This window comes from Prionailurus viverrinus, unplaced genomic scaffold (genome assembly GCF_022837055.1).
Source record: "Prionailurus viverrinus isolate Anna unplaced genomic scaffold, UM_Priviv_1.0 scaffold_40, whole genome shotgun sequence".
Classification (NCBI taxonomy): Eukaryota; Metazoa; Chordata; class Mammalia; order Carnivora; family Felidae; genus Prionailurus; species Prionailurus viverrinus.
Window position 1 is genome coordinate 2,285,737 of NW_025927608.1, and position 14,781 is coordinate 2,300,517.

The 14,781-nt window shown below is 58.9% G+C and overlaps 2 protein-coding genes across 5 annotated transcripts in view; one reads left to right on the forward strand and one right to left on the reverse strand.

The window, feature by feature from the left end:
* The first annotated feature begins 2,785 nt into the window (after positions 1 to 2,785).
* STARD5 (StAR related lipid transfer domain containing 5) lies at positions 2,786 to 10,941 on the forward strand. Of its 2 annotated transcripts, XM_047846639.1 has the most exons (6): positions 2,786 to 2,986; positions 3,634 to 3,683; positions 4,031 to 4,163; positions 7,691 to 7,808; positions 8,728 to 8,821; positions 10,254 to 10,941. In XM_047846639.1, the coding sequence occupies exons 1-6, from the start codon at positions 2,888 to 2,890 to the stop codon at positions 10,399 to 10,401; spliced, it is 642 nt and encodes a 213-aa protein (XP_047702595.1). In that variant the 5' UTR covers positions 2,786 to 2,887; the 3' UTR covers positions 10,402 to 10,941. The 2 variants fall into 2 exon arrangements, 1 of the variants encoding a protein (XP_047702595.1); XR_007149594.1 differs by having other exon boundaries at positions 7,691 to 8,821; positions 10,254 to 10,308.
* A 2,770-nt stretch (positions 10,942 to 13,711) lies between these two features.
* IL16 (interleukin 16) overlaps positions 13,712 to 14,781 on the reverse strand; it is a 94,281-nt gene continuing 93,211 nt past the window's right edge. For all 3 annotated transcript variants that reach the window (XM_047846635.1, XM_047846637.1, XM_047846638.1), the window contains one exon: positions 13,712 to 14,181. In XM_047846635.1, coding sequence (XP_047702591.1) covers positions 13,988 to 14,181 — 194 coding nt within the window. In that variant the 3' untranslated portion in view covers positions 13,712 to 13,987. The remainder of the gene's footprint in view (positions 14,182 to 14,781) is intronic.

Consider the following 14,781-nt stretch of genomic DNA (forward strand, 5'->3'; position numbering starts at 1 on the left):
CGAGGATACAAAATAAAAAGAGTAACGGCCTTTGGCATCACGCCCTCCTGCTCGCAGTTTGTATCTTTCTAGAAGCCAATCTTCTGAACACATCGATGTATAAACACGCACAAACATCTCTAGTTATTTCTTTTTTCTCACTCAAGACGCATATGATATGTTACCTATGAGCATTCATGGTACGCCAGCCACCGTTCCGACTGCCAGCCCATCCGTTAAAACCTTCGGCTCCTATGTCAACCCCAGGAGGTAGCGCTATGATTTTTCTCATTTTCCCAATGAGGACGCTAAAGTCTGCAAGGGTCAGTGACTTGCCAGGGTCACAGCTAGTTACGTGGCGATGCTGGGATCTGAATCCAGGCAATCTGAGCTGCGCACTGACTCTCCTACCTACAATCCCCCTGTCTTTTAATATATATTTTTGGCAAAAAAAAAAAAAAAAATATATATATATATATATATATATATTCCCTGTCAGTGCACATTGCACATAAAAAACATTCATAGGGGAGAGTTAAGAATTTAAATAATACTAAGCCAATTCTTAAACTGAGTTTTTAAAAAATATATGAAATTTATTGTCAAATTGGTTTCCATACAACACCCAGTGCTCATCCCAAAAGACGCCCTCTTCAATACCCATCACCCACCCTCCCCTCCCTCCCACCCCCCATCAGCCCTCATAAACTGAGTTTTCAACACCATTTTTTTCCTTCGTAGAGAATAAATTGCTCTTGGCTAGAACAGCCGACTTCCCATCAACCGTTTCCAGCCTGCTGCCTGTGCTCCAGAGAATATTTCCTGTCCCAGCCGGGCTCCCCTTCCTCTGTGTCTCACTGTTTTAACGGCTACCTAATAGTCCACTGAATGAATGCCCTGTAACTTTCTTTACTCCGCCAACAAACGGATTTGTTTCCGGTTGCATGATCAATCTTTGGCTTTGTGCAGGAGTTTCTGGGTCAAAGCACAAGTAAACTCACATTTTGATAGGCTGTTCTCCTCCCAGAAGCTTACATAAATTTAGACTCCTGCCCGCAGCTTATTAAAACATACACTCTCCTACCCGGAATTAACAAACCTCTTTATCTGCCCGGCTGATAGGTGTGAAAGTGGGCGCTTGTTTTAATGTTTTAATGTTTTAGTGACGGATTCCCTACGAGGGAGGTCCTGCAACTTTTCACTGCCTTCTTAGCCCTGTTAATTTTTCTGCAGAGTATCTGTTCCCATCTGATGCATTCGTTTTGTCTGTTCGGTTGTTTGCAAATATCCTAGTAATTCGTAAGAGCACTTTGTACATGACAAAAACTTACTTTTAGATAAACAGTGCTCCAATTTTTCCTTCAGATATTTTTGTGGCATTTTTGATGTGCTTAATTTTTTTAAAACATCTTTTTTCCCTATGTTTAAAAATTATTTTATTTTTAGAGACAGAGCGAGAGAGTGGGGGAGAGGGGCAGAGGGGCAGAGGGAGAGACAGACTCTTAAGCAGGCTGCATGCTCTGCGCAGAGCCCAAAGCGGGGCTGGATCCCAAGCCCTGGGATCATGACCAGAGCCAAAATCCAGAGTCCCAAGGTCAACCGACTGAGCCATCCAAGCGCCCCTGTGCTTAATTCTTTTTAATGTGGTTATCTCATTGGTCTTTCCTTTGCTGCCTTCTAGGAATATCCGTGCGTGACTTCACTTGGCACGGAGACATTGATTAGTGTCTCACTTCGTCTTGGAACAAACTGAGGCTCAGAGAGGTTAAGTGACTTGCCCCAAATCACACAGCCACTACGGGGTGAAGCCGGGTCCGGAACCCGGGAGTCCCTAAGTCCCCAAGTCCCCGTCCAGGGTTTCCTTACAGCCCGGCAGCCCATCACAATCTCCGAAAAGGATTTTCAAGTCGTCGTTTGGTTTACAACCATTTTTCACACCTTTACAAGAAACAACAGGTACAGGGACGCACGCACACACAGACCTCAGTGCTGACCTCTTCACACATTTGGTTGGTTCCAGAAGAGGAGAGACCGAGGCTGCCCTTGCCATTCGCACCAGGGGGATGTGGCCCCACTCGCTCCCCAAGACCGAGGCCACCTGGATGCGCAGAAGCCTGTACCTCTTACCCGGAGCCCCACTCTGCCCCAGATGCCCCCGCATCCCACGCCTCCTGGGCCCCTCCACCTAGGTCGTTCAGCCCTCCGACCCCAAGTGCCCAGAACTGAGGGCACCACGGTCCCCAGGGGCTCAGGCCGCAGGGGCGGCCGCCGTTCTGCAGCCCCCACGTCACTGGCACAGACCTCTAGCCTTCCCCGTCTGGGCACCGGCGGCGGAGCCCTCTCCTCCCCGGCCCCACCGTCTCCCCTCCGCGGCTGCGGCCCCTACCCCGCGTCCCCGCGCACCCCCCCCCCCCTGCGCCCCCGCAGCAGCCGCCCCAGAAGCTCATCTCCGACGCGAACTGCACGGTCGCCCGGCCCGGCTGCAGGCCTGCGGGCGCTCCGAGCACCGGTGCGCGCTCCCGGCCCGCCTGGGCCTCCGCGGGGCCGCCCCGAGCTCGGGGTGCAAGGCGGCTCCCGGGACCCGGCGGGCGGGAGGCGGACCCGGCAGGTCTGCGCCGCGCTCCCCGGACCCGCCCAGCCGGGCCTGGCGCTCGCGGGCCCTGCCAGTCTCCGGCCGCCCGTCTGCCGGCCTGGGCCAATCCCGAGCGCGGGGCGGGGCCCGTCTGCCGGTCTGGGCCAATCCCGAGCGCGGGGCGGGGCCCGTCTGCCGGCCTGGGCCAATCCCGAGCGCGGGGCGGGGCCGGGGCCCAGGTTCCGCCCGGGCCCGCGAGCTGCGGCCTCCGGGACCCGGCGCCCGCCGCCGCTCAGCCGGGACGCGACCCCGCAGCCACGCGCTGCCCTTGGCGCTATGGACCCGGCGCTGGCCGCGCAGATGGGCGAGACGGTGGCGGAGAAGATGCTCCAGTACCGGCGAGACAAGTCAGGATGGAAAATTTGCCGGGAAGCCGTGAGTGAGGAGCTGGGCAGGAAGGGGTCGTGGGCCCTTTGCTCCCTGGGGCCGGGGTCTCCGTAGACCCCAGGCTCTTCCTCTTCCCGCTCCTTTCTGCATTCCGATACCCTGGAGCTGGATTGGGAGGCGATTCCCTTGAGGGTTGTTTCCTTAAAAAAAAAAAAAAAAAAAAATCCTAGGCCTGTTGTGCGCACTATGACCCCGGGAGATAAGTGTCTGTCCCTTTCCTTGTGTGACTTGTCCAAGGCCACCTGGCTAGCGCACGGTGGTTTGGAGTCGAGCCAAACCACCAGGTTCCAAAGCCTGCACCTCTCTTTGTGTTCCCGGGAGGGCGGCATGGGAATAGTTTTTGCCTGCGCAGCTCATGATTTTTAACGAGCAGACTGACATTGCTGGAGGAAACAAAATGCGAGGTGATTTGGAGAGGTTGGAAAACCGCCCAGAGCTCTTGGAATCCAGTTAAGAGCCCTTGCTCCATCTCGTTCAGCTTTGTCCAGGACCCCCGCCCTGGCACACGAGTGGGGTCACGCACCTTGGAGAATCCCACCTCTCGAGGCTCCAGACTTCCAGACCAGGGGAAGGGGCCAGGTGATCTCCCAGAGCCCTTCTAGCTCTAAATTCTGCGATTCTGTGCCTTTTGACAGAATGGAGTCTCGGTTTCCTGGAGGCCATCTATGGAGTTTCCAGGGAACCTGTAAGTGCCTTGTCCAAGTTCATCAGAAGTGCCACGCCATTCTGGATGTCTCTGTGGGTTTGCTTCCTAAAATAATTCCAGTCTCCCCTAGCACCCTGGAATCAGCTGGCCAGTTGTCCAGAACACCTTCCTGTTTTTATCTCGACCACTTCCAGCAAACTCTCTCGCGCGAAAGTCACTGTCCATTCCTGCAGGCCTGAGGGGAGGCGGGCTGGTAAACCTCAGCCCCCAATCTGCGAGGCTGTCTCAAAGAGCGGTGACAGATGTGGCACCGAGTCCTTGTGTACGATCCCAGGATAAAAAGGGTTTGGTTGATGCCTGGCATCACCTTCCTCCTTGTGTTCCAGGTACCGGGGAGAAGGCATCGTGAATGGGACGCCAGAGAAGGTGTGGGGCTGCGTTAAGCCACTTGCTGGGACCCTGAGAGACCAGTGGGATGAGAATGTGAGCAGCTTTGAAATTGTCGAAAGCATCACTGATGTAAGTCTTTGCGAGCGCTCTTACCCTGGCAGTCACCTCCCTCTGGAGCTGGTCAGCGGCAGCTCTTGGCAAGGGGAAGACCCTGCAAACCCCTGGTACCCAGCAAACACAGGCTGCCTGCTGGCCAGGTCCAGGTAGGAGACGGCGTGACTGGCGCGAGGCGGAGGAGCCCTGAGCAGAGTGCAGAGAACGCAGCAGCTGATGAAAAAGTGGGTGTGAATGTGGGCCCTGCAGCTGCCGGGCCAGTGCCTGGATTTGACCTTGACCTCCCAGCTCTGGTTTGAAATATCGCGCTCTGATGGGGCCGTGATCATGAATCCAGAGTCCTGGCCCCAGCGTCAGGGTTCCCTGCCAGCTGCGGGGCTATGCCAGGTAGTGGCTCTGGATTACAGTTTCTCCGTTGGTGAGACGTGTGTCCTCTAAGCTAGCCCCTCCCAGTAGAACTTTCCACCATAATGGAATTGTGCTGTAACCACGCCTACTACAGTAGCCACTAGCCCCATGTGGCCACAGAGCCCTTGAAAAGTGTCAAGAGAGTGAAGGAAATGAATTGTTTGAGGAAGCGAATTGCTCATTTTGTTTGTTGGTCGTTACTCTCGATGTCAGTTTAAACAGCCACAAGGAGCTATCAGCCACCATGGGGACACCATTCTAGGTGGTTGTGTCTTCAGAACATTAAGCCTCAGGAGCTTGTAAGCAGGAAGAACCCACCTCATCCTGATTACGGAAGTTAAGGAAACAAACAAAGTCATAGACAAAACTAATAAGCCAGTTGCCTTGGGGGGAAATGTTGCCAGCCGGTTTGATTTTGCCATCTGTGGACGTGACCGCCTCTCGGCTGTTTACACAGGTGACGCTGTGAAACCTTCCAGACATAGTGCGGTGTTTCAGTCAGTCGGTAGGACCCAGGTGTTCTCTGCCTCGGCCAAAAGTCACATTGCAGTCCCTTGTCATAGTGTATGTCCCCGTTTCCTGAAGGGCGGGGCACACACCCCTGGGATACAAAAGACGTCAGGCCAGAGCTGAAATTGAATCCCACATGGTGAGATCGCCCCATCTCAGTTTACTCTCTGACAGTCTGAAGAGGGGGGTGTCGGGGACTGATGTGCCTTTGACCCCCGTTTGACATCTGCTAGTCCCCTTAGAATTATAATCCAACAATCCTTTGCCTGTATATTTTGAAGGGGCCTTTATGCCAAGTGATATTTCCACCCCCCGCCCCCCATCTGGGGATAGTTAAATAGCTTCATTTTATCTTTTTTAAATTTTTTTTAATGTTTATTTATTTTTGAGAGACAGAGACAGAACGCGAGTGGGGGAGGGGCAGAGAGAGAGGGAGACACAGAATCCGAAGCAGGCCCCGGGCTCCGAGCTGTCAGCACAGAGCCCGATGCGGGACTCGAACCCACGAACCGCGAGATCATGACCTGAGCCGAAGTCGGACGCTCAACCAACTGAGCCGCCCAGGCACCCCTAAATAGCTTCATTTTAAAATAAATTTACCCAGGGGTGCCTGGGGGGCCCAGTTGGTTAAGCATCGGCTCAGGTCATGATCTCACAGTCTGTGAGTTCGAGCCCCGTGTCGGGCTCTGTGCGGACAGCTCAGAGCCCGGGGCCTGCTTCAGATTCTGTGTCTCCCGCTCTCTCTGCCCCGCCCCTGCTTCGAAAATAAATGGACGTTAAAAAAAATTAAAAAGTACATTAAAAATTTTTCAAATCTGGACTGAGGATAGGATTATAATTTAGTGAAATAACATGATTAGATTACCAATGTTGATGAAGGACTATAAGCTATAAAAGTAAACTATTTTATGTCTCTCATGAGAGGAACAGGGGTCTTTTCTCCTTGAATTAATTCACGTGTCCGTGAAAAGATAAGACTTTTCCACTTAGAAAGTTAGAGGGGACACCCCTCTGGCTCAGTCGATGGCACATGTGAGTCTTGATCACGGGGTTGCAGGTTCAAGCCCCACGTTGGGTATAGAGATTACTTAACAATAAAATCTTCAAAAAAAAAAAAAACAAGGAAGAAAGAGCCTTTAGTGGACAATAGCTACAAAAGAGGGGAACACACGGGCTGCTGGTGAGCTCAGCGGGGGAAGCGGCTGACCACGGCACCTCCTGACCTCTCCGTGAAGCAGTGAGAATGGGGGGACGGAGCCCTCCCCTGCAGGGCGGTGTGGATTAGCCTGATTGTGACGAATCTCCGAGTTGATAGGTAGATGACGGATGGACAGACGGATGGATGAGACACAGGGCCACGCCGCGAGCTTGTGGCATTGAGGGCACGCGCTGACACCTTCAGGGTCTCTTACCCGTGTCCTCTTTATCTCCGTCCCCAAACACCCTCCTTCAGGGACGAGGCATCCTGCGGCAGGAATCGGGAATAGAAGCCCGCCGTCTTGTTACTAAGAACAAATCGCTTCTGCCGGTCCTGCTGCACAGTATGAGGACTCAGACAAGGCCGGACTGCCTTGTTTCTAACAGAAGCTTTGGCCTTTAGAAAGAATATGCTTTAAAAAAAAAAAAAAAAAAAAGAATCTGCTCAAGAGAGGGGAGGGCAGGACATTCTCACTCCCGCGTGCCCTCCTTTGCTGTTGGAATCAGCATCCTGACGTGTCCCTTTGGCTCCCTGGGGAACTCGGGCGCGGGGACTCGGGCGCGCGTGACAGGATTCCAGACGGGTCGGGCGTGCTGTGCCCGTGTCTCCAGTGGGGAGGGAGGGCCTGCGTCGAGGTGAGCCCGTTCTCGGGCAGGTGGTTTTAGGAGGCACACGGGGGAGGCCGGGTCGTCTGGAAAAGGATTCCCGGTGCCCCCCAGGGATTGCCTGCCCGGCTGCAGACTCAAACCCTGGGGGCAGAGGTGGCTGAGAAAACACCTGCCAGTCGTGCTGTCCCTCGCCCCCAGGCGGCCCGCCCCGTCCTCCACCTGTTCTCCTTTGTGAGCCTGAGAGGGCGGGGCCCCGCCGCACCAGGGGAAAGTGGGCTAGAGCCCGGGTGGGTTTAGGGTGACCTTGGCTTACAGGGTGGGAGAGGGGACTGGTGGGGTGCTCTGGGACGGGGTGGGGTTCCCGGGGCACGTCCTCCAGGGCCGGGACGTGGGGAAGCAGAAAGCCGCCTGGCTCAGCCTCTCAGGGTCAGGCAGGTGCAGGGTTAGCCTAAAACCAGAGCCCCTCCTGCCTCTCAGGCGGTTCACAGCTCCCCGCCTGAGCTTAGCGGTGAGCTGCTTCACCTCTCCCAGCCCCCGTGTCCTCACCTGTCAAATGGGTTCATGACACCCAGTTCTCAGAGCTCAGTTGCAGGGGCGGGGGGGGGGGGTGCCCGAGAGCTTTGCCCAGCCTGGCTCTCCCTGGACGCACAGTCAGTGGCAACTCTGGGGACCCTGAGACTTAAGCTCAGAGTGGCCCCGATCTAGAGCCTGCAGTCCACGGTCGGCGCTGCCCCCTCCCCAGTTTCCCAGACTCCGGGGTGTGGGGTGGGAGCAGGGAGACCTCCGGCCGGCAGCTGGACTCCCCTTGGCTTTGACAGACGCTGTGTGTCAGCAGAACCGCCACCCCCTCGGCCGCCATGAAGCTCATTTCCCCCAGAGACTTCGTGGACTTGGTGTTGGTCAAGAAATACGAGGATGGGGCTCTCAGCTCCAACGGTGAGTGCCGGCCGGCCGCCCCGGGAGCACGTCCTGCGTCCCCTGTGCGCGGGCCTCTCCTCGTCGCCTTGGGTGGGATCGTGTGCCACGGAGGGCCGAGGGGGAGGGCCCACATGCTAGTAATCTCATATATATGTATGTTTTCCTTTAATAAATGTTTATTCGAGAGAGAGAGACAGAGTGCAAGCAGGGGAGGGGCAGAGAGAGGGGGAGACACAGGATCCGAAGCAGCTCCAGGCTCCGAGCCGTCAGCACAGAGCCCGACGCGGGGCTGGAACCCACAAACCGTGAGATCACGACCTGAGCCGAAGGCGGACGCTTAACCGGCTGAGCCCCCCCAGGCGCCCCGTAATTTTATGTCTAAGTCTCAGATGTGGCCGGCGCCCCGCTGGCCGCCAAGGCTCATCGTCCACACCCGACACATGCTGCCTGGTTTGACTGCACGGAGCCTCCGTGTACAACGAGTCGCTGGGCCCGTGGGGCCGCGTCCCTGAGGGGCTGTGGGCCGTCCCCTCCTTCCCAGCGGGGAACAGAGTCCTGCCACGGCGTATTTCACCCGGGGAACCCGCAGCCCCTGCTGTTCCTCCGGATCCCGGCGGGGGGGGGTGGCGCGTGGCGGGCTTGAGGGGGGGGCCTCTCCTACCACCGTGCCTCAGGCCGTGCAGTGTTCTTTTCTCTAAGAAGCTGGCAGGCTTGGGGAGGCTGTGCACGTGTGTGGACGCCCATGAGCGTGTGTGCACGTGTGTGTGTGTGTGTGTGGTTGTAAAGGACACGGGTTGGGGGGATGCTCAGGGGCAGGTCACGGGGCGCCCGTGCTGACTCCTCGGGCCCCAGATGGTGGGGTCTGCGGGCAGGAGGGGCCACGGTGCCCCGACTGTCTGAGGTCGCAGCTCACTGACCGCTTTGTGCTGTCTTCCAGCTGTCAACGTGGAACATCCGTCATGCCCCCCGAGGCCGGGGTACGTGAGAGGATTCAACCACCCTTGTGGTTGCTTCTGTGAACCTCTGCCCGGGTGAGATTGATCTCCTGCATGGAATTACGTGCCCAGACCCACGCGTAGCTTAATCGTGGACCTTTCGTTCGTGGGGCACGTTAATTATGATTTGCAGTCATAAAAATGCCTTATGGCTCTGTAGGCTTTGACATTACTCGTCAGTGATGCAATGTCCCAAAGCACCAGGCCCAGGGGAAGGGACCGTGGGAGGCCTTGTTCTTGCTGTTCAATGGTGGACTGCTCCCTCCCACCCCATAAGACAGGCTGGGCAAACGTCATGGTCCCATTTAGCAGATGAGGAAACTGAGGCCGGAGGAGGTCAAGTTATCTATGTCGGGTGAAAGGTTTCAGAGGCTGGCGGTGCAGAGTTGGAGGACCCGGAGTGGCTGAGCGGCTGGCCGTCCCCACCCCGTGTCCCACACAGGGCTTGGGTCCCCTCAACACGGAAGAGGCTGGCAGTGCTAGGGGCTGACGGGCGATTCTGAGAGCACACGTGAGCCAGCCCTGACCCTGCACTCAGGGGCAGTTCTGTCCCATTTTCTCATAGCTCGGGGCAGGTTTTTACTAGAACTTTCTGGGTAAATAATAACTGAAGGTCAGTTGACAGTGAAAGAAATTGCACCCGAGATTGTGACCCACAGTAACGCTTCCATCGGGGACGGGCGGCAGGACGGGGGGGTAGCGTGCCTTCAACCACACAGTCCTCGAAGGGCCTTGCCACAGGGTTTTGCTAAAACTCCTTCCGGGAGTTTGAAAATCGCTTAGTCACACGCCCCGCGACACACACCTGCCCGCGGTTTTGGTCCCCCGCAGGCACAGGTGCCCTGACCGAGACCATGAACTCCTGCCTTGTTTTCTTGTCCTTGTTTTCTTGTCCGTGGCCTCAGGGGGCTGCCTCTTCCCGCCCGGCCTGGTGTGCGTTTACCACCCCAGAGGTGTCTCCTTTACCTGCTCATGTTTCCAGGCAAAGAGTTCATGCGGAGGGATGCTGGGGCTCAGGCGAGCCCCGGGAGAAGGAGCAGACAGAGGAGGGGGGTGCCACCCGGGCTCAGCGGGCGGGGGGCGGAGGATGTGAAGCTTTGAGACGGAGGGAGTCGTGGCCCCAGACTGGATGGTCCGCGCAGACCGGGAAAGCCACAGCCCAGAGCAGCACGTGCTGGCCGACCTTGCTTGTCCGCTCAGCCCGTCTGTCTCCGGGCCCCACTTCCCTTTCTGTACATCTGGGAGGAGGGCGGGGTTTTAAAGGGTCTCCTCCTCCAGGCCCTTGACCCACATGACGTTGGAGCAAGTCCGATGGGCAGGCGCAGAGCTGCGTGGGGTTCCTGAGGACGAATCTCCACGTCCCGGCTGTTTCTCCCGGATGGGGGGCGGGCCCTCCTCCCCGGCCCTGCCGTGCCGCCCCAGGGCCCTGCCACGGACACGTGATGTGACCCTGTTCTGGTTTCTCCAGGGAGCCCGACCGGACCCACCTGGTCACATTCTTCCAGACTGACCTCAGCGGGTACCTCCCACGGAGTGTGGTGGACTCCTTCTTCCCCCGCAGCATGGCTGGCTTCTATGCCAACCTGGAGAAAGCCGTGAAGAAATTCTACAGCTGACGCGCTCGCCCGCTGGCCCAGAACTTGCGTCGCTCGTCACAGAGCTCCAGGTGCAGGGGTACCGCTTTTCCCTCTGTGGAAGCCGCTTGGGGACCGCTCGTCTCCCAAGAGGCCGGCCAGAGAGGCCCCCCTGTCCCGCTCCTTCTCCCACTCGGGGCCCCCTTGGGGGACCCGCCCCGGCGCCCTGTCTGCCGGCTGTCTGCACACCTCCTCCAGCCGGCGCACCCAGCCCTCCAGCCGCCGCCCACAGGGTGATACTCCGCGGTCCAAATTTCCGTGCCAGTCACTGTCTGAGACTTCCTGTCCCTGTTGGTCAGAGGGAACCCCTGTCGATACCGGAAACCGGGCTCTCCTGCCTCTTCAGCGTCCGGGACTCTGTCCGACCTGTTGCCGCAGACCTGACATCTGTTTTCCTGATGACACCGCACCAGGGTCTCCCCTTTAAAAAGATGCCCCTGAAAAAAAAGCTCTGAAAATACTGCTTTAACAGATGAGATGACCGTTAAGGAAAAATATGTCCAATATTCCGTTTGTGGTATCTTCCATTTGAATGGGTGGTTTTCTCTCTTTCCCCTGAGTTAACTTCTCTTACCCTCCGTGCTGGAGGCCCGGGTCGGGCCGTGCCGGGGTCAGCAGGAAGGCTGGGAGAGCAGGTCCCCTCCAGCAGTGCCGGCCGGAGTCCCCGCACGGGCCTTGCCCACCGCGGTGGGCCGTCGGACCCGGGGAGCCCGGCCTTGCCACCTGGGAGGGGCCTCAGCAGCCCCACGAGGTCCCTTGCCTCTCCCCGGTCAGGACCACGCAGTCGTGTGGAGTTCTCCAGCACCCCCTCCCCTGCGGTCCCCCACCTTGCTGGCGCGGAAGATCCCTGCGTGTCTGGCCAGAGTCCCGCGTATCGTGTCCTCACATCTGCCTGGCCCGCCCGTCCCCTGAATGTGCCGAAGCCCGAGCAGCCTTTAAAACGGGAGGCTCCATGTCCGGGGCTGAGAGAGCCCCCTTCTCCCTGGGTGGTGATGCGACCACAGATCCCACGGTCGTGCCGTCAGGATCACCCCGCTAGCTTCCCGGGAAGTCGTCATCAGACTCTTGACTTTATTTCGATTCCCTTCCTTCGTGAAGAACTGCCCGGCACTGTCCTGTGTCAGCGCCTCCTGAGTCGCCTCCGCAGGTGCAGCCAGGTCTGGGCGCACCGGCTCAGGAGTCCCCGGGAGGCGGTGGTCTTAGCGAGATGGGGCTGCCTGTGCCGGGCCGTCCAGCGACGTGGAGAGCCGTGCTGCCCGGCGCACGTCTCGCGGGGCCCCCCGGGCATACTGCCCACCTGCCGGCGTCGGGGTAAACTGAGCACTGGACTAGGAGTCCGAGAGCACGCGTCTGGTCCCGTGCCTGCCACTCAGACCCCTCGCATCCCTGTGCGTCGACTTCCTGTCTCTCTAGGACGACACGGGGACGCGAATGCCAGCCCCAGCCCGCTGCTCGGGAGTCCGTGCGGATGGAGGGACGGGCGAGGTCACCGCCCAAAGCAGAGGACCGGGGCAGCCGGGAGAGGCCCTCGGGGAGGCTCGTTTCTGTGCTGCGTTGACGAGGTTGGGAACCGTGACGCTGGGGTCCCCGTGGGCGGCTGGAAACACCGTCTCCAGAGGCTGTTCTGGGCCTGGCCTCGCGGCCGTTCCTAACGAGCCGGGGGCCCTTCCGACACCCACAGCCGCGCCCCAGCCCCGAGACCGGCCTGCCCCTGTCGCTCGCTTGGCTCGTCCGGCCCGGCAGGAGGCTTTGTGTGTGTCCCTGGCCCCGGCCGGCACCGTGCTCACGCGTGTCCCCCCTCCCAGTCCCGACGGAAGGCCGCGTCCTCCTTCCCTGCGCTGGTCCACGTGCCTCACCTGGCCGCTTGCCTGGCGACGGCCCGATGATCGGGATCGTCTCTGCGCGAGGTGGTGGGGGCGGGGGTGTGCCTCCGGGTCCCTGTGGCCTCGTCGCGCAGGTGGGACCCCGCGGATGGCTGCAGGACTGAGTCACGCCTTCCGGGGCTGCGTCTTCAGGGTTTCTATTAAACCAGAAGAACTGGTCCACGTGGCGGCTCAGCTCCTGCCTCCGCCCGGGGCCTCACGGGATCCACAAGGGGACGCACGGGGGCCGCAGGCAGGACACGACCACGCCGAGCCCAACGGCTTCCCGGGGTGAACGGGACGGCGAGCGGACAGCCACTGCCGTGAGGTCGCTACGGCACTTGTGTGAAGAGGCGGCCCCGGGGGCTTTTTCTAAGAGTTCACTGCCCCTGAGAAGCCACCAGGTCCCGCCGGCATGGCCCGGCGCTCCTGGCCCGGGAATAACTAGTGTTCCTGTTGTCTGTGGTTTTCGCGATAGACGTGGGGCCGGGACGGGGCTGGAACGCCGCCCGGGGTCGCGTCAAAGAGCGCGCTGGCTGCTTCTAGGCATTTCTTTGTCCTGAGCTTGGCAATCAGGCGTGAAGAGGTGACTGAACCACATATCCCTCTGGTTATGGACCTCATCGTTTACCAGCGTGGACAAATTACCTGCCGTCTCCGCGTCCTGGCGCCCCCCCCATGAATACGATGGCACAAACCATGCTCTGGAGACGTTACTGTCATTAGGAAGACAGGGCCCATTTAACACCAACCCAGTGCCGGGCGCGTGGTAGGTTGGTAGCAGTTTCTTCTCTCTCCTGCTCGCGCTGGCCCGTGCTCTTGGTACACCTGCCCGTGCTCGGAGTTTCACCTGTCCTCTGCTACCCTGCCCCCCCACAAGGCGGCACCCTCGCTAGGATGAGTCTCCAGCCCAACCCAAACCAGTTTTGCAAAGCCGCGAGTGGTAGATGGTGTTTTCCCAAAAGAGCCCAGAAGCATCTCCCCTCCCCTCGCACCCGGGCCGGCCCCCACGGGTCAGGGACTGAGGAAGACACCTGTGTGGCCGCACAGCCAGCGGAGCGTGTCATAGAAAGGACACGACTGCCACCTGCCTCTCACTCTCCGGGGACACTCACCCTGGCACCCGGCCGCCATGTTGCGAGGAAGTCCGGGCCACGGGGCAAGGCCGCCTGTGAGCGTCCGGGCTCACGGCCCCCACTCGGTTCCCGGCCACCAGCCAGCACCAACGGCCAGGTGTGTGAGACAACGACCCTTGGGGGGGCTGTGGCCCCCAGCCTTTGAGTTGCCCTGGCTCGTGCCCAGTAGGACAGGATGGCCTGTCCTCTCCCAGCTTGCCCTCGAGGCAGGCTCACAAGAAACGCAAATGCTACTTGGGGAGTCGGCCATTCTGCCGTTCTAGGACGTGGGAAATCTGCAAAGCGGGACACGGGTTTCATATCAAACTGTAACGTGTCCATTTTATTTATAGCACCACAGTATTACCGTTACGCTCTCTGGACATAGTCTGTAGGCGGTGTCGGCCTCCCCGGTGTGACCGGGCCCTTCCCCTGGCTGGGCGTGTCCCAGAAGGTCTGGACCAGGGCAGCAGCGACCAGGAAGCGCGACTCTGCTGCCTCCCCTCTCCAGGCAGGGGTGAGCAGTGACCCTGAGAATTAGCAGTTGTGAGGAGCTGTCTGTCCCCGGCTTTGGTGTCGGCGCTGGCCTGCCTAGGGGTCCCCAGCCGCTGTGGTCCCCGAGGACTGGACGCTTCTCCTCCTGATGACGATCGTGACGGGGCCGTCAGGCAACGTCTTGATAACGTTCCAGGCTTCAAACCTCGTGAGCCCCTGCAAGGCAGTGCCGGCCAAGTGTAAGATTTCATCTCCCGGCTGGATCGTCTCGCTCTGTTCCGAGGCTGCCCCTGAGAGGAAGAAAAAGATAACAGGTTGCTCAGGTGACAGGGGAACAAGGAAGGTTACCTCCTAGCCTCGGTCTCTGGGGAGCCAGGACGGCTCAGAAGGGAACAGGGGGTCCCATCCCTCAGGGGCTCGGTGCTGGATCTGCAATGGGGCAGCTCATCAGTTGGTGGCTTTGAGGTCGGCATGCCAGGCTCCTGCTCTGTGGCCCTTGGGAAAGGTGTGGCCCGTTGTATCCCCAGAGGAGGGCGGCCGCGGGCAGCTCCGAGCCCAGAGCCCAGCTGAGGAGACTTCCGTGAGTTACAGAGCCCTCTGGGGGGCCGATCCCCTCCAACCTCCATGCACACCAGTCTAGCAACCTCCGTCCGCATGTGGTCTCTCCCTTCCAATGAGCTCGCCAGGCATTGGGTGGCGTGGGGAGGGGGCCGGTGAACCCCCCAGGCACGCTGCCCCTGAACGGCCTGGAGAAGACCCCTGCGTCCATGTGAAGAGGGACGTAATCCTATGTGGCTCCCACTCTCAAAGCTGTGTCCGGGAGGAGCGTTATCGTTCATATGGAACGCTATTCTACGGTATTCAGAAATACTGAATAAAAGATAATAGTA